This window comes from Charadrius vociferus, unplaced genomic scaffold, assembly GCF_000708025.1.
Source record: "Charadrius vociferus isolate BGI_N301 unplaced genomic scaffold, ASM70802v2 scaffold282, whole genome shotgun sequence".
Lineage (NCBI taxonomy): Eukaryota > Metazoa > Chordata > Aves > Charadriiformes > Charadriidae > Charadrius > Charadrius vociferus.
In genome coordinates this window covers 6,892,756-6,916,063 of record NW_009647731.1, presented here as the reverse complement: position 1 = coordinate 6,916,063, position 23,308 = coordinate 6,892,756, and the positions used below count along the sequence as shown (strand labels likewise).

Sequence of the window (23,308 nt, the reverse complement as noted above, 5' to 3'; positions counted from 1 at the left end):
AGATAGGAAAAGGAAAGCACGTTCCTTCTCTCTGTTTCAAGATCCCATTTGGATTTTTAACTTGGATTTATTTAAATCTAAAATTTAAAATTTAGATTTTAAGTAAAATCCTTTATTTTTAAGTATCAGTATTTAATTCTCCTCACTTTAATCTAAATTTAACTGTAATAACCTTGCAGGGCAACTACATTTATGGCTTAATATATTGAGCATATGGTGGGTCCAAAATTTCACCCTTTTTAAGAACAAAATAAGCAAATCAACATGCATGAAGTGATACAAAATTCAGAGGAATGATGCACACCCAAACACAGTTCTTTCTGGCAAAATCCATTACGCAGCTCTTCCCTTGAAAAATCCTCCCAATGACACTGGCCCATTTGTATGATTACTCCAAGAAGATTTATTCTTTTGAAGAATGTTTGCAATTTTTGAGGCATTTTCATCATTTGAATTGCTTTCTTGGATTAATTTTAGTCCTCCCTTATGTTTCATAATAATGGCTAAATTACTTGAGTAGCCTCCATTTATTCAGCTCCTTCTTATTTTAGAAGGACTGGTATTTTCACTGCTGCTTTATAAATTGCCTTAGATCCTTCTCTGGAGGTGTATAAAGCATTGTTACAGACTAATTTTGGGGTGATAGAGACAGAGCAGCAACTGTATTGAGAATATAGTTATGGCAAGGCAGGAAGTTAATAATTTATGAGTATTCTATCAGAAAATGTTCCTTCACAAAAATTACTGTTTTTCAGGAAGGTGTTTTCAGTCCAGTTTGCCCATTTCTTTTGTATACTTCTGTGTTACATGCAAATTGGGCAGAAACAATTGCGAATAGACTATATGAGTGTGCTAAGTAAGTATCAATTCTTATTTGTCTAAGCTTAACCCCATCTTGAACTTGGAAATCAAAACGCGTCTATCTCCTTAGCTTTTACTGGAGAAGTACTAATCAAAAGGTAATTCCAAAGAAAGTTCTGGGGGAAGTGCAAGGAATTGCTCAGTAAATGGATGTTGCACAAGGAGGCATCATTAGCTTGGAAAACACAACTATCGAGGGGATCTCCAGAGATAAGAGTATCTGGGAATTGTCATATTCCGAAAGCCTGCCAGTTAGTAAGTCAGGAACCAGAGGTCACTTAAAAAAAAATGTGAAAAGTGAATTAGTTGTTAGCTAGACCTTAGTTTGCCATGGGTTACCTTCCTAAAAGTTCTCGTATCTTTCATTCCTAACGTTGGAGTTTGTACCCTGTTGGAATTGCTTGTTTTCCAAGAGTAACAATTGAAAATTACCCAAAATAGTCTGCAGATGAAGAGACACAATGTGCTATCCATGAGCTGGGTATTAAGCAGTAAAGCTCGTTTGCTAACTGAGCAATTCACTTGGGGTACTCGGAGTTGTAACTGTGAATTTGAAATCAGCTGGAACTATCTGAGTACTGAACTGCAGTAAAAGAAATACCAGGGTAAAGACTAGCCTCAGCTTACATATACCTGGCTGTGGTTTATCCTTCCGAATAGTTTTACAGCTGGGAATCTGGGGGTTGTAAGCTGGAAAAAACCATCTTTATCTTTTTTTACAGGACAATTAAAAACTCTTCAATGTCCTGGTTTGAGACCCAAACCATGACATTCTCTTAGACAGTTTGTAGCGCACCTGCTCTTTTTTATTCCTCCTATTTCATTCACTCTTTGGTTTTCAGTTCAGATACCTGTATGAAAGATCGAGTTGAAGAAGGGACTGAGGTTGATGTTACGGAAAAAGGCAAATTTGGTGGTATGTTGCTTGCAGGGACAGGTTTCAGGAGTAAGAGGTTAAAAGGTCAATTGGTTTGGCCTCCTTTGGGAAGGAGGTGTAGGAAGATGTGGAAAGAAGGGAAATTCTGTTTCCTTTACAAGACTAACACAAATGCTTACATCAATACAAAGGGGAAAAATAGAAACTCCTTTGATAAAATAATATCGTGTTAACAGACTAGAGTTGGAGAAGAGCATTCATCTTTCCAAACCACTTTAAATTACATCAGATGATGAAAGAGGTATTTGCAGTAACAATACATCCAAGATGTATACTAACCTGTTTCTTAAAAAGGCAAGTCAATGTTAGGCACTCACAGATGGTTAACAGGGACTTGTGTTACAAGCAAAGAATGCCAGTTCATGCCATTGTGATTTCTTTCCATGTTTAATCAACTAAAATAATTTTATTTTCTTTAAATACTTATTTTGAAAATACCAATTTTTCCCAACTTGCCATTTATAATAAACCGTCAAAGCTATACTCCACTTCCCATGGGAAGTTTATTTCCCTCCATTGTATGCGCCCAGCCTCTTATTGTTAGATTTCAGGAGTACAAGGCTGCCTGCATGGGTTTGTTTTGCCTTTAGCAAAAGGGCAATAGTGCATTTTGTTCTGACAAACATTTCCTATCCTTGCATTGGCAAAGAGGAAGGGTCTGGCAGCAGATTTTTTGAGGTACATACTCAGATCTAAATCCTGGATGTAAAATTCCCAATATTATGTGTCCTTCTGACTTGGAGAACTCATCACTGCCCTGATGATCAAATGGTTATGCTTTAAACTTTGAGAGCATTTATCATACTGTAAACAGACAAAGTGAGTTTGTATTTTTAGCTTTGACAGAAATATCTTGATGATCTGGAAGAGCCTACACGATATCATCAAACCTTTTAACTTTAAAACAGGGCTTTAAAAGGCATTGCCTGATCTATGGTTAAAAGGTGACTGAGGAAAAACTCTTGTCTTCCCAACTCTGTGAGAAATTATAATTGCACAACTATCAAATTGCCACAGAAGAATTATTGGGGTGTGAGTTGTTTTCCAAGGTGGCTAAGAGTTACTTACCGTTATTAATTTCTTGAGCTTGACTTCAGTGATAATCTTTGTCTCTCTTCACTTCCAATTCGCTGTTCCTCGTAGCTTGCTCTTTTGGCCCAGCTATGTTTGACCATGTATGTCTGTGTAAGTCCAATGAGAACTCGTTTCTTTTAAAAATTAAAATAATAATAATAAAAATCCCCCTCATTCTGCCCTGCTTTACCTGTTTCAGAGCAGAAGTCTGCTGGTGCTGTCTTTATAAAACTAATGTATCTGTGTTTTATAAGGATGGGAACAGTAACAAAAGGAGTGTAAAAAGAGTATTACTCCTGTGACTCATAGGGATTGTGGCAGCTTCAGACTTTATCTAGACATGTGTTACTAATGGCCATCAGGACTGAAAGGAAATTTTTGGTGACTTAATTATGCATCATTAAGTCAGACTGCAATTAGCTCTGTTCACGGAGCTAACCTTGCACCGAGCAGAGTTAGTATGCTCATGTAAAACTCTCTCTGCAGGTGTCTTTGCATAACCATGTTCGTTAGGACTAAAGCAGGTAGAGGTGATTTCCCTTTCATAAGTTATATGGGGTGAGTAGAGAATGTGAAATAAAGATATAATTGCTAGTAAATTTTCAAAGCAATCCAAATGGGAGTGGGTAAAGTCATATGCAGTGTGCTTAGGGTTAATACAGCTGTATCAGCTCTGAGCCCACCGCCTGTGCTGTGATCAGGGCGCTCTGCTATTGGCTGAGAGCAGGGGAGGGAGGCAAAGGAAGAAAATCCACCGCTTAATTTAGGCAGTGACGAATGGGTTGCTGTGCAGGATATTTCACTTCTGGATGTCTGGGGTGATGCAGACACTAAAAAGGGAAATTTTCTCATCACATCTTTACAAGCAAGGTGTCATGGGTGGCAGCTCACCCTGCCTGCATCTTTTCATGAGGCTGCTTAAGATGCTTGGGGGGTGGAGGTCTTAATCATACATAATATCATAGTGCTGTGATACTTTCCCTTGTCCTGTCCCCCCACTTTTCCATGCTTTTGGGCTGGCTGACTCCACATCACAGCCCTTTTGTCCAGGCATTGGCATTTGCTTTTGTACCTGGACACATCAAATATGACATCCTTCTGGGCTATTTTATTCCAGAGCGATAGATTAACTATATTAGGATATATCTTCAGATTGAGCAGGCCTATCCATAGTATGTGAAAGACACAACAGGTATGTTTAAGCATCACTGGCAGGGAATCATGTAAGAAGCTTTTGCTTGGCTAAAAAATGGTGCTGTCAGCTAATGCTGTTATGAGAGAGAGTGAATTCAATTTATATACACAATGTCTGAGCAAGTGGACATTGCTTATGGAGGCTGCAGCTGCTGGCGTCGCAGGCAGCCCAGGGAGGCTACATCATGATTTGTCTAACTATATATCCAGTGCTCTCTTTTTTTTCCCCACTTAAGATGGATTTGGTGTTAATGATCAGGTCTTTTTTTAAGTGTCACTGCAGTGCTTTTATTGAGAAATGGTTGTCATACACCTGAAGAGTCTGGGCACAGGCACAAAACATAGAAACGCGTGTTGTTTCCCATTTCTTATAAGAATCAGTGCCACGGAATGTCTAATCTTAGTATTCCTTCAGCTCAAACATAATTCCATGTGGTGGTTTTGTGGTATACTTTTCTTTAGATCTCAAGTGCACTATAGGAACTGTACTGCTCACTCTGCATTTTAAGCAGTACAGTGCACTTTCCTCCTCCTCCTCCTCCTCCTCTTTGTTATACTGGCACAGCTGAATGTGTGGATGTCCACGGAATGGGACTAGGGAGGAATCCAGGTTACATGACAAAAAGAAAGCACAAGAAAGCTCAAGGTCAAGGGGTGCAGTCTGTTAGACCCAGGTGTGAAGCCAGAGAGAACTATGGTGGGAACCATTGCACAAAATTTTGGGAAGGGTTTTCAGATTTTTTTAGTACAAGTCTGTTCTGGCATATGGTTGCGGACCTTATGGCCTTTTTCTTTGCAGTGTGTGCTGGTTATAGGTTAGACTGGTGCAGATTGTGCTTAGTGTGATCCTGAGATCCTGCCTGCATATGCTGTGTGCTGATGATATTCAGCCAAAGGCTGTAATGCAGGCCTGACATCATAAATGGCTTTTATTTGTAGAATTTAGATGAACAAATGGTCTTTTCTTAGCCCAGCCCAGCCTTATTTGCTTTCTATTTTAGGAGATAATGATAATTGCTAGCTTTTCATGTATATACCCAACTGTTTTGCGAGAGTTAAAATCAGGTTTAGTTAAAAGCCATCTCAGTCTAATAAGGCTGTACTGGGCTATTAGTTTACTTTGATTCTAGACATTCAACATATCAGTGATATTAGCAGAATGGAAATAATGATGTTAATTTACTCTTGCAAAACACTTCAAGGAATCCAGAAAGAGTAAGTAAACGTCATTGTTACTATAGAATAATAAAAGAATGTGTCAACCCCTTGTATCACACAAGAGCACAAGAGTACGTGTAGAAACACCACCTTTGGCTTACAAGAAGCAATTAAACAGGTAGGGATACTTCATGGATCCCTACTTCCTCCATGTACCTGCTTTTGGCATGAAAAAAGATACTGGACTAGGTAGACCTTTTGTGTAAGGCAATTTTTCTAGTCTGACTGCTTCAGAAATTCTGCTAGAAGCAGAACTAAGTGCTTTAAAAATCTGTTCCTTGGTTCCATGTTGGAGAAATTGCAGCTTCACGAAAGCTTCTTCGATAAAGCTGAAAAAAAGCATAGAAAATACAGTAGATTTTTTGAATAATTAATGTGACAGGAAATGTATCACAGTTTGGCAGGACCCCAGGTCAGGAATGTGGAAGCTGGCACACTAGTGAGAAGCAGTAGTGCTCGGAAGGTGAGAAAAGGGTGCTGCTTAGAACTGCTGAGCTGCAGTTCTGCAGTTTTCCTCCAGACTGGAGGAAAAATCCCATTTGTTGTCACAATCGGAAGGCAAATTGCATGGTTTCAGATTAAGCATAAGAAAATACAGGCTGGAAGGGACCTCTAGACAAGATGAAGTATCCTCCCAAAACCAAAGGCAAGATCAGCATACCAAAGCCATCCTGACAGATGTTTGCTTGTCCCCTCCTCAGCCCCATGCTGGAAATTCCAGAGCCTCCCTTGGTGACCTGGTCCAGCCTTTGCTGTCGTTACAGAGTGGCATGGAGCCTTGAGCTGGCACGGAAGAGCAGAGGGATCCATGACATGCTGTCAGTCCTTGTCATTTCATGATTTCAATTTGTAACATTTGTCCTCTAGAGCAAAGTCCCAGTATTAGGACATCTGAGGGTTGCTTTTCAAGTCCAAGTCGTGTCAACAGTCTGTGACTTGCATTTTATCACAAGATACCATGGTGCTTAGTCCTTTTTTTTTTTTAAGGGATTTTAGAAGAAGGAGGCTGACAGATAGAGGGACATGCTGCAAATGGTGGCCTGGATAGCAGGAACCCACAGCATATATTTGGGGCTCTCTTGGCCCATTACCCAGCAAACAGAAGTCATGCCCTTTGGTGTCAACAGGAGTGACTCTCATTATCAGTTGTGACAGTAAACTTGGACTCACCCTTTTGCAAGGTGTGGTGTTGCCTGGGCTGTAAAACCACGAGGAGATGAAGGTTTTCAGGCTGTACCTGTTCAGTCAGCTGGAGCAGTGCAGCCAGGAGGATTTTTTCCCTGGTGCCTGGGCTTTGACTGCTCAGATTGCTCTGTTACTGTTGGTCTCCATTTGTTGCTATTTGTTGATGTTTCAGGCCTGTGGAGAGGATGTTACATTCGCCAAAGGAATACTGACTTCGGGGATAGTAAAATAGGGAAAATCCTTTGTTCCAGGCTGTCTCCTCTGTGGCTTCCATGTGTGCCTCAGCTGATGGGCATTCCCTTTCTGCCTCACTGGTCTTCCAGGCCTTCTCTTCCCTTGGTCCCTCTGTCCCCTGAGGCTGGGCACAGAAGCTGTAGCACAACCCTTGCAGTTCAGTGCTGTCTGCCACATCAGTCTCTTCAGATCTTGCCGTGTGCTGAGTTGCCCCTTACCAGGAAATCTCTATGAGTATTTGATGTTTGAATGGAGAGGAATGGGAGCTCGGGGCTGAGCCAAAGATTTCTGGTGTGACATAAAGACATTGTGGCATCCTCTGCAACAGAGGGCATTCAATGCTCCCGGCTTCAGGTTCACATTCTGCCATCAAGGAGTATTTCAGAATCGCAGTAAAAAGTGAGTGTCAATTACCAAGGTAGTACCAGAATCCCTGAGCAAGACTCCTTATCCCTGTTAGAGACCATGAGAACTACAGTTTCCCACACCTGCAGGTGGAAGACAATATGCCCTGCCATGCAGCCTTCACTGCTGTCACACTGCTGTCGCCTTTGCCTTGGGACCTCCCTGAAAAAAAGGTCTCTCTCTCTGGTCCCGGTTGAGATGTGCCACCGCCCCTGAGCTGGGTGGACACATTGGGCTTTGCTGCCACCCAACGGGGAAGTGCAGCAGTCCTGATGATGCTCACCCAGGTCTCCTTATTTAGTTTCATGTAAGCAGTCAAGATTTTGCTAAAAACAAAATGAGAAAAAAACCCGATTGCTTTAGAAGACAGGAACTTTTCTGAATGATGATTTATGTAGCTCATTCCTAGCAAAATCTGAAGTTTGTACAGAGCTTGCGTGGCAGTCTTTGGATCATAAACAGCATGAAAACCAGAAGAGATGCTTTCCCTCTTCTGCTGAGTATGTCTATAATGACAAAGACTGAATCTTCATACAGGACCCAAGAAGTGTCTGAGGAAAGGAAGACGTATTTTTGCGTCGGTGTGTAATTCTCTCATTTGGTTACCAAGTGTAGCAATTGGTGGATGGTTAATGAGGATTAATGATACCAAGTAACTGACAATAAATGCATTTGTTTGTTTATTTGCAGATTGTGCTGGCTGTGGAAGAGACATAAAAAATGGACAAGCATTGCTAGCTCTGGATAAGCAGTGGCACCTGGGGTGCTTTAAGTGCAAGGCCTGTGGGAAGGTCCTAACTGGGGAATATATCAGCAAGTAAGTAACCTCTGCATCTCTTCTGCACTCTTGGCATGAGTTCGTGTTGCCAATGAAGAAGAGCTGGCAGAAAAGTTCTCCTTTTGAAATCCAGTTTTGACCACCTTTCCGTATGCACCAAAATCTCTGTTCCCACTGAGAGGTGAGTTGGTAAAAGAAAGTAAACTGAAAAGTGCAACTGAGAAAAAAAGTAAGAACCTGTCCATTGCTTCCCTTTGCTAGAGAATAGAGTAAACGTGATGAAGTGATTGACCTGACACTGTGCTTCTCATTTCCATGTAAGAAACTAACAAAGAGAGTTTTGAGCAGAAGGAAGTGTAGAGGAAGAGAATGGGGAAAAATGGTATAATGATAAAACAGGGGGAAAGAAGATATAGTCTCTGTTCCCCCCCCATATAACAAAGTGAAAAAGTAGAGAAACAATGTATGTTTCACAAACCTGCCATTAATGGGTGTATAATTTTAAATAAAAAGTGGCATTTGTAATTTCTCAAAAGAAGTTCAGTGCCTGAGAAATACTCCTAAACTGACTAGTATTTCCATTTTTACTGTATGTTCCTTGTTCATACTAAAAAACCTACATAACCTTACACTTAAAAGTAACTGCTTATACTCTTGCAGACTGCCAAAGATTTTTTTTGCTGAAGTCAACAAAAAATATCTGCCTATGATAAAGACTCTGACCTTCTCTCGTCCCCATGGACATAGTTCTACTGATTCCCTAGAATTGCACCACCTGTAGGTGTAGAGAGTCTGTTCTAAAGAATGAGATATACTTCAGTGGTTTGTACTGGATGCCTTTTCTTGATGGAAATTTAAGGAATAATTCTAAGAGGCACTAATGAGAATATGATTTTTTTTTTCTTTCTACTATGAAATACTTCCCTTGAAGTCTCTACCATTTCACTATTGCTGTGTGTAGGAGTTCCAGACTGAAGACAAGGGAAGAATGCAAGTCATGCTGTAGACTGTTTGTTAAAAGATGGTTTGTAATTTGTGGATTTTCTTTTTCAGAGATGGCTCTCCTTATTGTGAAAAGGACTATCAAGTTCTGTTTGGAGTCAAATGTGAAGCATGTCACCAGTTCATTACTGGGAAAGTCCTAGAGGTAGGTGTTTTGTAAACTAGAGTTTTAAGACTTGGGCCATACCCCATTATGTCCTCATGCACCTGCAAAAACTACAAAAAATTCTCATAGGAAAGGGGTTTTTTTATTATTTTCAAGCAAAGTTGCTAATTTTCAGAAATATTTTCAGTGTGTTAGCTTTGCCGTCATCAGGAAAAGTGTGCGATAGGGAATTAATTGCACTAGTTTCTATGGATCTGTGGTTTATGTTTCTCTTTTAATGATGATATGCAAAGTCTATTGCACTGCTTATCCTGTGTCAGATGTGATATATTTATAGAGGTCATTTGAGTACTGGAATCACCTTTGGCAACCATAAGTTTGCGAAAACTTACAACATGAGATTTCTGTTCTCGAGTGAGGCCAGATGATGTGAATGATGCTGAGAAGGTGAGAGGGAGAAATGTGCTGGAGAGGTGAATTATACGTTCAGAAGCAAGAAGGCAGAAAACATCTGAACCATCTCTTTTGTTGACTCTTAGTTGTAAAGCTCAGCTTTCTCACTAAAACTGGCCAAATCTTTTTAGAGATGTGTATCTTTTGTTGTCAATACTGTTCTTCATCTCCCATAGCTCCCTTTGAGCTGGAATCCTTGAACTATGCATGGATCCCTCTGTGTTGTTACTGAAAAGTTTAAGGGGCAAAAATGCAGAGGACCTTACTTGTCACACTATCATTGACATACGAGAAACAAAACTTTCCTTTCGCTGTACTATTCAATGGAAAGAACCTGAGCTTTGAGCTCGGGTCTGGAGCTAGACTGTATGGGTTGATTCCAGCTTTAGTGATTTTTAATACTCCACTTCTCCTGAAGAAAAAGCCTTTACATAATAAAGTTTGTGGAAGAAATGGGGAACCACGAAGAACTTCAGTTACAGGTGTATTTTGTGAAGAAGAAACTGGATGTACTGGATGTGCTATAGTGAATAACAGAAAATAGACCTCGAAGTATTACAGAAATAAAAGCAGCTGGAATTTGCTAGTGACTGTGTATTACAGGTTCTCTTCTCTGTGTCCCATCTACTACAGAAATAAGACTGTGTCAGCCTTCATATGAGAAGTTTCAGGTTTGACATAGAAGTGGCAAAAGCTTGTGGTTTTAGTTCTGGAGATTTCTCTGGTTCAGTATTCAGAATATTAACCAGGCTGGTAGCACCGAATGAGGGACTCAGAACACACGTGGACACCTGGTGCATTTGTCACTGCATCTACTGAAAGGAAGTACAATTTTTTAATTAGCCAGGCTCGTAGTCTGCCTCCTTTGCAATGTGTATCTAATTCCTTTGGAGACCCGCATAGATAATTAGTGAGAACAGTCTGAGTTTTCCCTTGAGTAGGAAAGCTGTGTCTCTGGCTTTAATCTAGTGGTCTGCTACCATCTGCTTATCTGTTCCTGTCTACAGTTGAGTTTTTCAGTTTAGTACTCTGTATTGGTACATAGTTGCATTCCAGTGCAGGAAGCACTGCAGGAGAGAAGTAATTGTATTTGTGAGATTGGGAAGCATAAAATAATTCTAAAACTGTTTTAGATGCACATGATAAGTGCTCTAACCTACAAGCAATGCAACCTATTCAGAGGCATGAAGATGAAAATTATAAAAAAGGTGGTTATTGGAGTCTGTGGAGAGCTGGGAAGAAATAAGATACTCGTATTTGGAGCCTGTTGTGTAGTGGATGTGACTGTAGCAAGGTTGCACTCACGTTACTCATCCTAGCATCAGTAAGAAAGAAACCTAGCTGTTTGAGAGGATCATGAGTGGTATCCTTTCAGAACTGAATAAGTTGAAACTAAGGAAAGATTAGTTCAATTGAACTAGGATTTAACTGTCCACCATAATCTAAGCGAAAGTTCACGTTATCAGAGACACTGTGCCTGGGGCAGAACCTTGATGCAGTCATTTTGGCCCCAAGGTTGGTTTCTCACTCCATAGTTCTTACTCTTCTGATGGCTATTTACTATTAGAGGAAGAGACAACATTTTGCTGAAGCAGTGAAACACATTCAACCCCTTACAAGGATACACCTCTTCTAAGAGTCAAAATCCTAAAAAAAAGATAAAGATTTTTCCATTTGACCTAGCTCCTGCAGAATCAGAATATGTTTATGAATTAGAAACAGATCCTTTGAATGATCTTATCAATACATGGAAATAATAAGCGTGTGAAATTCTGGGTAAGACTAGAAATTTTGCTTGAATATTTGTGGCTTTCATTGATTATCAGAGGTACAACCCATAATAATACAGTAGAGGGCAGCAGTAGTTCTCAATATGTAACTAAAACCAAATTCCTGTAAAGCCTGTGGAAGTTGAATTATTCATATAGTGCAACTCTCTCCTGATCTGTTTAAATGACATTTGAAGGCTGACTACTATCTGAGAGGTGTAGATTGGACAAGTCCTTAGAAACTATCACCAAAAAAATTAGTACTGTGTAGTCAGGGAGGCCATGCAGACATTGACTTTACTGCATCACAGTATGCATTAGCAGCCTGGATAGTCCATGAATAGAGTTCTCCAGGTATCATCTGGGAATGCAGATTCAGGAGAGACATTCAAGCACTTTCTGTCATTAGGTGATGCTTGAAAAGGTTAGAAGATACAGGTCAGCAGCTAACATTCAATAATCAGAGCAATTTATCAGAACTGTGGGCTAGTTTCTTGGCTCCTCCTAGAAACCTTTTACATTATCAGAGATGCACAGTTCCAAAGGGGCAGTACTAATGCCTCTAAATTATACTAAAGGAAATAATAAGTCAAAATTTAGGATGAGAAAATCATGTGTCAGCACACGTGTCCCCTTTGGGCAGAAACGGTAGTCTGAAGGACGACATAAATCTTCTGGTAACAACGGATATGGGAGATTGGAAGCAGCCACAGGGCCATGGAAGATAATTCACAGAACAGGATGCCACAGTTCAGGGAGGGCAGTAGACCTATTTGACGCAGGACAATTAACAATCTCCTTATCCTGTACAGGAAATCACCCACAACCTTTCAGTACACCTGAAGTTTTAATTTAGATAAAGCTTGAGATTCTCACAGGAGGATTACTGTCTTTCCTCTTTGTTTTCTTTGGCAATGTTTTTTCAGCAAATTTGGGTATTTTTGATGATTTGTATCATGTGGGTTGTCTCTTCTCCTGCTGTCTCTCTTGGGAAGGAAACCACATTCTTGGTGTGAAGCAGCACAATTATAGGAGCTGTCTAGGGAGAGGTTATGGCATCACTGACCAGCCCAAGTTACACCTACTAGCTTCCGGTGGGGCAAAAACCCCAAACACTTTGTATTTTGCCTCTGTTAATAAAAATGGTAGTAGTAAATTCACAGATCAGTATCTTTCATTTGTCAACGAAATAATGTGTTATGTCAGAAGCAGAGTATACTGATTCATCATCTTCATCCAAAGAAATGATTAGAAGAGATTGGAGGGAAGTATGGGGTACACTGTATACAAACACTTCCCTCTAATGGATCAGAAGCGATTAGCAGCAAGCCATTATAGTGCTGCTTTATTTTCTGCTTATTCATATATCAGGGCCCATCTATAGAAAAACTGAAAAACTGAAGGGAAGTGAAAGCATGAAACTTAGCTTTGGGTTCACAGAGGCTGGTGGTATCTCTTTTTGCAGTAGGAGATTAATTTTTTTATTTAAAGAGACATTTATATCCTTTGCATCATTGCAAGCTTGCAGCTCCTGCTTGTTTCTGTCCCTCATTATGGCTGTATGAAAAATCGGGCTTTCAGTCTTCTACAGTGAGCATCCAGCAAGACAGACAAGCACGCCTCATGTGGACCTAAGAGTGCCCATCTCAGAAGCAGCTATGCTGTGTGCCTGGTAGGCACCCTCAGCAAAGCACATCAGAAAGGCCAAGGTCTGAGTTCAAACCTTGAGATTCAAGCCTTGAGAGGATGGACTTCCTCCAGGCATTTTGTAGAGGTGATCTCTCTGCTCAGTTTAGAAATGCATTACTAGAAAAACAGGCCTTATTTTACTAATATCCACATATCATGGAAGAATGCTCTTTTTCTAGGACATAGATCTAACAACTTTCAGTAGCCATGAAAACATGCAAGAAAAATACCATGTGCATTTAAGTCAGCTCAGATATTTCTCATGTATTATTTGGCACATAACTTTCTGTGACAAATAGTCACAGATGATAGATGAGTGCATGCCAACACAATAATGTGATAAGTATCCAATGTGAAATAGATATTGCAACTTTCTTGAGCATACCAGATACTTTAATACTGGAGTATTTCAGGATAATGTTGTCAAGGCAACACTGTTCTTACTTGGGTTTCTCCAGCAGAAAGGAATCTTTATTTATGAAAAATTACTCATTTCCAATTAACTCTGGTGAAAAACATTTGTATCAGGCAATAACAGCATAGTGAGAGTGAGGACTTTCACATAAACTTTCCAGTAAGCTATTGTTTTCATAGCTTCAAGGCTTGCCTGTTGATAGATGCCCTTCTGATCCTAATTATGTGAATTTCTGTGTAGACCTGTGTAACTCCACAAACCTAAGTAAATTTCAGCACAGATTTAGCTATATGAAAGATGCTGCCCTAAATATTTTTTGTCTAATGTAGTTATCATACACAATATAACTATTCCTCCAGGTCTTAATTCAAAATATGTTAAATCAATGAGAAGCTTTCCATTGACTTCAGAGAATGGTGGATCGTGCCTATATCCACGTAATTCATCTCTGCTTACCCAAAGTGTTTTACAAAACTTCTCTAGTAGTATTCTTTTAATTCTGCAGAAAGAAGACGACAGGGCAGAAACAGGTGGATAATTTGCATGAAGTCATACAGAAAGCCTGAGAATAAAATTTAGGTCTTACAGTTTTCACTTTTTTTGGCTGTTAGTGATATGAACAGGATTTGGTCTCATTATCTAGAGATTGAGATGTATATATCTACTATCAAATCCCTCAACCATCTTGCTACTCTACCCATTTATTTTTATAATACTGCTTGCTTAATATTCATGTGTGAATAAAAAGCTACGCTGTGATTTCTCCTGGCTGTGCATAGCTCAAGTTCCTGTTCTGATGGGCTGCTGCCTGCCCTGTGTTTGTTTCCTGTGCACTGTTGAAACTTGCACCTCACCTCGTAAGCGGTGGCATAATGCCCTTTTAACAGATGGACTTGAAAACAGAAATGCCAGGGCACCAGAAGGCTCCCTTGACTTCAGCCTGCAAGGTCAACTCCTAAATGTGTCTTGATATTGTAATTTATGCTGAGCTTCCCCTGATTTTAAAGAGGAGTAGTAATGTAAGTAATGTAAGTAAGGTATTTAGTGTGAAGTTGGTCTAGTACCTGTAGATACTGTGCCAGAACTTTAAGATGTCTCATCTGTGCTGCAACTAACTCAGAGAGATTTCAATTATGAGACACCTTGACTTCTGAAGGTAGAAATAAATAACAATAATTATGGGGAGGGAAACAAATAAAAAAAAAACCAGCGAAAGCTGCTATGGTTGTGTAAGGAAACTATCCATATTTAAGAGGCAAAGAATGTCAGCGAGAGGAGCCTGCAAGTTTCTTCAAGTGTTGTTTTCAGAACTAGATTTAGAAACATGTGCTGTGAGGGATTCAGAGAAGTTTCATCTGATTCTTTGCATGCGAATGTGTCTATTCTAGATAAATAAAAAACAAATAAATGACAGTAACAACATTGCTGGTTCCCATATGAACCATAAATGATTTATTCAAACAATGCCTGTTTATGTTGTCCAAGGATGTGCAGAAAGCCAACACTTGACTATGCAAACAACTTTGCTCATGTGAGTATTAGTATTCAGATGTTTCAGTTGGTTGACTTTCAGGGAAACTCAGTAACCTACATGTTTAAGTAATTTATTTTAAAGAGGATTAGGCTCACAGCTCACATGAAAACTTCACCCTTCTCTGCAAAGATCCATGCAGTAGAGTTTAGTTAGGTACTTCAGTACATTCATGCATTTGGTCCTGTGTTCTTATGCCCATATGCATTCTAGATTGAGAGTCTCTTAAAACAAACAGAGATTTATTTCAGTTCCATTCGGAAATGTTAAATGAAAGGCTAACATATATTCTTCTGCTGAATGAAATATTTAGCAAGGCTGTTTTCACAGTGGTTATGCAGGAAGTATCACAAAATGTGTCATTTACCGGATTTTAATGATGCAACCTGTACTGGTAATACAGGTTGAAGTGATGTAAAATTTTAAACACTTTTATAAATGAAACAATTGATGAATTGAGCAAAGTGATGATATGATGGATCCAAACAAGTTTGGTTTTGGTGGCCTGTTAAAGTTGCGATAAAACAACATCCCTGAAGAATGTGGTGCCATTCTGTTTTCATAGTACTAGGCTTCTACTGGTTTAAGTGTCTTTTAGGCTCGGGAGAGACTTTGCTGCCAACCAGTATCTCCCAGTCACCATTGTCATCTTCACACACCACAAAAATGCAGGGGGAAAGGCTACACAGCATGTGAGAAGAATCAGTGGAGTTTAGTGTATGCTTTGTTAGTTCTGTAATTTGCTTTGTGTATAATTTTACTGCCATTAAAATAAATGGGAAAACATGAACATGTTGCACAAACGTCCCAGGTAAATGATAAGAAAAAGCAAAATTACGTGCTGTGATTGTTTGCCCTCTTAGACAGACAGGTATATACTGCAGACCACAGGACTTTTTGATTATGGAAAATACCTGTTGAGACATCAGATAGGGTCAGTGCCCAGGGCCCACTGTAAATTCATCAGATGTTCATAGAGTGTGTCTGAAGCATCATCTCAAGCAAAATGTGCAGATAAGATAAAGGGATACACGTACCAGTGTGAGAAGTGGCCCCTGCGCTCTGCCTGCAGTAATCTGGACTACAATGCAGTCCCACTGTAACTGTTTCTGAAAAAACTAGGCTAACACCCAGGAGGCTGTTCAGAAGCTGCAGAACTTCCAGAGAAAGAGAATGTCGATTTCATACTCAGCAGACGCCTCTCCCCAAGGGAAAAGTGTTCTGAGTTGTATCAACATCGAATAGTGACACACAAGTGATGAGAAATGGTCCTGCCCCTGCCTGGGCCGGTATTCTTCCCTTTTTGCTTTTTACAGAATTGGTTGGCCGAGTCACTGCTGGAGTGCGTTTAATGTGCAGGGAGGATTATTTGCTTGTTTTGGTGGGTGTGTGCAGGGGAGCGCGCGAGTGCGAGCAGAGGGGAGCGAGGCGCAGGGCTGGGTGCAGTCGCAGGCGCTTCACTCTGAGCCGGTTCGGTGACAACACAAGCCGTCTGCGCATCGCTGCTGGTAATTTGTTCTGAATTTGAACGGAGCTGGAGGGAGTCCGTCTGCCGGGCTGAGGAGGGAATGGATTTAGACTGAAGAATTATTGTCAGAAGGTAAACCCCTTCCTGTGAAACTACATTTGAACTGGAAGGGGTCATGGCTTTCTTTGGGGGGGGAATAAGGGTGTGCAACTTTGTGATGTGACTGAATAGTTTGCCAGTGGTATCATAATAGGGTACTTGTACTTTTGTTCCTGTGCACCAGAAGGACATTTTAAAAGGCTGTGTGTAATTCTGTGGTTTAGATAAAGAGAGCGCAGCTAACATGTTTTTAAACTGCCAGGAAGAGAGGAGAATGGCACAGAGCTTGGGCTGTTTCTGATTGCAACTGATTGCTGATGTATGGAGGAACAATACAACTCTTTATCTCAAATAATTCTTAATATAGTTTGTTGACTCTTTCGATTACTTCTGGAGATTTGTTGCATAGAAATAAGGTTGGAGTTTGTTTCCAGTTTCCCTGCCTTTTTGCTGAGAAATATGTTTTATCAGTTAATATAGAACGCTGATTTATTTTTTTTTTCCTAATGCAGGGCTTGTTTGCATAAAAATGAGGAAATGAAAAGTTTAATAATAACTCAGGATATGGGTAAATGGTTCAGACAGGTTGTCTACGTAGCTGAGCACCAGCATAGATTTAACTTAATTTAGACTACCCTTCCCTGGTGAAATATATGCTAGAAGTAATTGCTTAGAACACCACACCATGCACATCATCACAAATCTAGAATAAATATGCTTCCAGAAAAGTAATGTGAATTGTTTAATGTAAAAATCTTTCTGACAGGATTTTGGTGATTTCCTCCCCCACCCCACCCCCCACCCCCATCTCAAAAGACTGAATTTGGCAAGAGGGATATCTGTGGTTGGGAAAGACTTGACACATAAAGATGACAAAAGACTATCTGAAGTTGACAGAGCCCTAACAGAAGTTCAGTTGCTATGGCAGCATAATCACAAGGCATTAACTTCTCAGCAGTGATTTGGAAACCACCCTTCAGTCAATTTGAACATCAATAGGAAGGGGAGGAATGTTAAGAGGATGTAGGGATGGTGAATAAGAAGAGCAAGTTGTAACACGTAATTTGAAAAAATGACCAATTAAAACTTCCTTATTGCCACAAAGAGATTTGTGAAATCTTGCAGGTGCTTGTAAAAATATGGCTTATCTGTACAAATTGCTTTCTTGAGGTCAGTGTTGCTGGTTACGATCTATATTTCCTAGCGCAGCTTCTTAGCTTTTACGTTTTTGATTCAGTTAAATATTCTCTAGTGTGTTTCTTGTGCTAAATATTACTGAAAAACTTTTGCAGGCTGATCAAAATATTTTAAAATGACATTTCGGTAGAGGCTTTTATGTTAGTATAAAGTTTATTGCCACCAACAGCAGAGTTTGTGATATATTGCCATTGCATGTATTCCAGTAACACACAACAGGTACTTAAAACAAGTAGCTTTTTAATATCTTAAAGTAGAAGAGTAACTTACCTGGATGACTTTATTTTTCTTGTTGCATAGCTGTATTAAGAATTCAGTTGCATGGTTGTCACTGCAGAACACGTCTTGTTCTCCTCTTGGAACAGTCTGCTTTAGGATAAACATAATACTCTATTTTTATTTTGTAGTTCCCATTGCTTCTTCTGTTCATCTTCTAAACCTCTGCATTGTGCTAGTGCTACCTGCCAAAATCACCCACAACAGAGACGTAAAATTAATAATGATCCCAGCACCAAAGTACTTATACTCAAAAGAAAACTTCCTCTAGTGTCACAGTCTCACCGTCAGTTGGGATGTAGTGACAAGGGAATGTGAGAATGCACTCTGTAGCAATACGAAATGAAATACAAATTAAATATGGACTGAGATCACAGTGAAAAATGGATTAAGTGGTGAAATATTTTTTTGCAGGATTGTGATGTTTCATTTTTAAGTCCTGCTTTAAGTCCTCCTGTCAGTGGAGAGTTTGCTCCTGACTTCTTGAAGAGCAGGATAGGACTTAGACCTGTCCCTTGTAAAAACTAATTGTTGGGAAGGATGCAGCAATAACACATTTGAAACTTGAGAAGAGCCTGTTGGGGCAAGTCTGTAGCTGTCACCTGCTTGTAACAGGCTCCATCCGGGTATTGTGCTCGGTGTTCACTCTGTGAGGACTCAGTCTCCTCTCTCTTTTGTCTGCTTCCTCAGGGTGCTTTCCTGGGGGGGTGAGGGGGAAACAAAAACAAAAATGAAAGATATGCCTGGAATCTCTAGGGACTTTGAAGTCCACAGGGTTAACACCTGTCTTTACTAAGCAGGTGCTTTACAGATGAAGAAATACAATACACATGAGTATTTTGTGGGTGATTAAATGTTTGCCATGACCACCTGGAGCACAAAATGGGTGGATTTTAATTACATGTTCATCCTACATTAGAAGATAGTACAGGTCTAATAGGTCGTTGTATAGATATCTGGGATGTATGACGCTCGTTACAAGCCTTTTCCTTTGTAAAAGGGGAAAAAAAGCACACAGAAAGAGATGCACCTTTTCATTGCAAGCAACACAGACACTCCGGCATTCAAACTGTCTGTGAAAGTAGCTTGGAATTTTTTGTTGTTTTTCAGAGGTCTCTGAAATGAGCACAATACATTATTTAAGTATGAGCTAAAATGTTAAGAAATTGACTTTTACACATCAGATTTGGAGAGAGATTTGTTATGCATACAGATGGATCTGCTGTTGCTTTGAAGTCTGTAAAGTAGTTGCATCTTGGCTGGAAAATGTTTTTTCCTAGCAATGAGGAGAGTAAGAACTGAGGCAGTAAAAAACTTTAAGCAGACTTATCTCAGCAGCACCCTTGAACTACTGTTGAGGCAACAATTGTGGAGATCCTGTACTCAGTTGAAAACTGAATGGCAGCAAGTGACATTAGGTATCCTTTTCTGCTTTATGGCCGTCACCTCTTCCCTGTTCATCACCATAGTAATATGTTGTATCACGACTGTTTTGTTGCAGTAGTTTTTGCGTGGTAAGTAGAAATCTTGGATTTTATACGGAGCTGAAGAAAACAAGGTAGGGAGCAAAATTCCTGCATCTTGGCCCTGACAAACATACTGTCATTTTCATGTCAGCCAGGATTCAAAAGTATGCTTGCATAGTTTTGCATCTATAATTGAAAATCACATGTATCAGCAGTGAGAAAACTGAAAAACAGGACCAAAAAAAAGGGACTTCTGCCAAAAATAAAAGGCTCTACTTTTAGCAGAGTACATGTTGGTGGTCTGACATCTATTCAAAGTTGTTCTATTTGAAAAGGAGACAACTATTTCTCTGTACCAACTATCCACTCGTTACCTTAATGTCCTTTGATAGTTCCATTTTAAGTTTAGTGTAACATACACACGTTGGCCAGAATTACAAAACAAGGATTCCTGAGAAATGTCTGGATGTAGTCAAGTCCAGTCTCATAATTGTATATGGGTGACTCTGGAGTTAAGAGCAATATGATTGGGAAGAAAAATATTTGAAGAAAATCTGTCCCTTCCCTAGATTGTCATCTGTTGCTTGTTGTGACCTCTTGCTGGAAGAGAGTTCCAAAGGTAGCAGGTAGCATTGCAGTTAATCAAGATAAAACCCATTCTTTAGACTTTTTAAAGCATTATCGGATCAGAATAGTTGGAATGACAGTGACTTTTAGGATCAGTTTGCTACAAGAGTAGGCTGTAGTCACTAAAAAAAAAAAAATATATATTCCCTGCTTAGTTCACTCATAACGTGTTTTCCTATTAGACCAATTTGTGAGTCCACTAGGTACAAATTAGCATAAATTGAGTGCTTCATGTCTACTTTGTTTCTTACAGGCTACCTTTGGTTCATATTCTCTGGTTATTTTCTATGGATGTACTGTGTGTGACCTCATCCTTAGATTCTTTCCCCCCTCATTTGGCCTTCGCAACTTTTATTTCTCTGTTGTTCTTGGGACACTCCCTCTGAACTGAACGCAGACATCAGAATGGAGACCAGGCTTTGTTAAATCGCATGCCAAAGGTTGCACAGTTCCTGAAACAGACTTCTGACAGAAAACTGGAAAGCCAGTTTTGTGTTAGATGAATGAGAAAATCAGCTACAGTTATTTGGATCTAGTGGTGTGCTACATGGAGGGCCAGCAGCGCTGGGAGTCTGAGAAGTTGAGTTTTCTGCTGGGCTGTGCTGCAAGCATTAATTTTGATCCAAGGTGAGTTGCTTAATCTTCCAAGCTCTCACTTGCTTCATCAATAGGAAGTGGTTTGCACTTGCCCACTGACTAGGTTACCATGAGTTATGCCTAGTGCTACACTGACCTGTTTTCTCAGCCTTCTCCATACTGTAGAGCCCCAGCTCAGTGCTGGACCCTTTGGGTCAGTAGCAATTCCGGTGCCGATGCAGCACACACAACCCCAGAACTTCTCCTGGTGTTGCACTTGAATTGTCTCTCTCTGAACCACCAGCCACATCAACAAAAGCTCCATCCTAGCAGCAAAGATCCTGCTATAGTGGGAATTTTGCCACTTAGCCAAGACAGCTCTCGGTAGATTTTTCAATGTGAACTGATTTAACTCTATTGGAAATTTTTCCAGTGTAACTCTGACTTTAACTATTCTGCTGTTTTGGTCCAGACCTGTGCTCACCAGGAGCAGCCTGATGCATGTGTAAAAGCTTCTCTCTATGTAATTGTCCTTTGGAATGGATTTTTAGGTTAGAGGGACTGCTAAAACCATCTTGCTTGACCTTCTCTTTTCAAAATCATAGAGCTTTTCCCTAGAAATCACATGAAAACTTACCCTTTGAGCAATTATCCTGCAGTGTGATTATAAGAACACATATTTTCCCTCTTGCTGCTTAGATTACCTTCACTCTTTAAAAACTTCATCTGATTTTGAAGTTAAATTTGTCTAACTTCAGCTTTTTTGATGTTGCCAGAGTTTTTTCAATGGGATTGAAAAGCTCATGCTCTTCCCTGCTATTATCTCCTTTCTTTGCTTTTAATCACCTGTCCACTGTGAGTTAGTCATCTCCGAACACGCTCTCTGAATAATGATTTGACCCTGAGTCCTTCAGGTGCACAGCTTAAAGACTCATGTTGTTTTGGTGGTTCTCCATTGAACTCTATTCTGTAAACCCACGTGTATCCCCTCATCAATGTTATAATGGTGTTGCTGCAGTGTCCTTATATTCTTTGCATAAATTAAATGATCAGAAGAGCCAGCCATTTCAGGTACTCTGAGAGCATTTTCTGGGAGATTATTAATGCTGTTCTCACCTCTCTTAGTTGCTGTTGCCCACAACATGTCCCTAAATCTCACAGGGCCCAGCTTTCTTGATTTGCAGACATTTTATATTACATTAAACTGTTAAAACATACTTGTTGGGTTTAGATAGCTTATACAAGCATTGTCTTTGAGTCATCAGCAGATTTACCAGGAAAGGTTTTGTCTTCTTGTCTTGGCCAGCAGTAGAGGTACCTCATGCTGTGGGTAGCAGGAAATAATCTCTGAGGTATCTGGCTCAGCAGAGCCTCCCCTGCTAACATATCCATCTGTCAGAGAACTGCCCTGCTATAGTTTTCTTAAAACATTTGAGTACAGATTATTCAAATCTCCAGTATGTAAATGTTGGCTCATTGCAAATTTAAATAAGTCTTGCTCAATAAACAGTATCAAACAGGAAAAATATGTCTTTCGGCATTGTCAAATAAAGACCAGAAAGATACACCTCCTGAATACTCCTGCCTTTTCCATGTCATCTTTCATCATTTTTCATCTACAGCTCACAAGGGATCTTTACCTGATCTGTGATATTTTTTTTTTAATTATTTTATTTTTTTCCCCCATCATGCTTTAATAAAGACTCTTACTGTCTTTAAACATATTGTCCATAGTTATGTCTTTGGTAACTTTAGCTTTCTTATTGGTTATCTTTATTTCTAACTTCATGACTTAGCCATTGGCTTTTTTCTTTTTTTTTTTAGTCAATAATATCTCAGTTCTTGTAATTTTTCTGTACATCAAGCATATGGACCATGATAACTTTTTTTGTTTGTATTTCAAAATACATAACTTGGGACTTTCAGTAGGATGTCTTAAAAATACTTGGCCTTATCCTTTTATGGTTACTCTAAGATCTACAAATATATATGTTCCTTTAGAATTCCACATGCGCATATATATACGAATATGCACATATAACACCGCTCTTTATTCCTTCCTGTATATAAATGCAATCAAATCATGATCAGAATGTAGATAGTTGATAATTTTTGGAATTGCAAACAACCTTTTAATGTTAGGATGTGATTTAGTATTTATTACCTGCTGTCAAGTGCAAGACTTTCTGATTTATAAAATAATTCTGTTGGGGTTTTTCAAGATACAAAGGAGGTTTGTTACTGACTTTTCTAGCTAAATTTCAGCAGGTTGAAGTCAGCTATAGTTCTACTGTCTGAGAAAGTTGTTTTTAATTAAATAAACTAGTAATATCTCAGTCTTCCAAGATACTTCCCACTGTTTTGGAGATATCGTTGCAGCACTGCAAATACAACTTCAGTTAACGTGATCTGCTAATGCATATACATCAAGCTCTATTATTAGAAGTTCAGCCAGAGGGACAGGTCAAGGGACTAACAGTGACTTCATGCAGAGAGTTAAAAGGAGAAACGTGGCTGTGTTTCACTGTTGTCCTCACATATTCCTAACAGCTCAGTGGTGCTGTTACCACCTAACAAAAGAAAACATGAAGGTGACTTGGAAAGTGGGAGACTCCTGGTGTTACAGGAGATTGCATATTGTATGCATCCAGAACATAATCTATTCATGAGTCTCCGTGCTGTTGCTTGACTTGTGCCTGCTAACACTCAGCAGCAAACCAAGCCAAGGGTTTTACTTTGCGTTCAGCA

General features: G+C 39.7%; 1 protein-coding gene across 1 annotated transcript in view; it reads left to right on the top strand.

The window, feature by feature from the left end:
• The window catches only part of ABLIM1 (actin binding LIM protein 1), a 141,442-nt gene that overhangs the window by 58,563 nt on the left and 59,571 nt on the right, over positions 1 to 23,308 (top strand). Inside the window, exons 6-7 of the mRNA XM_009881639.1 lie at positions 7,799 to 7,925; positions 8,940 to 9,033. Coding sequence (XP_009879941.1) covers positions 7,799 to 7,925; positions 8,940 to 9,033 — 221 coding nt within the window. The remainder of the gene's footprint in view (positions 1 to 7,798; positions 7,926 to 8,939; positions 9,034 to 23,308) is intronic.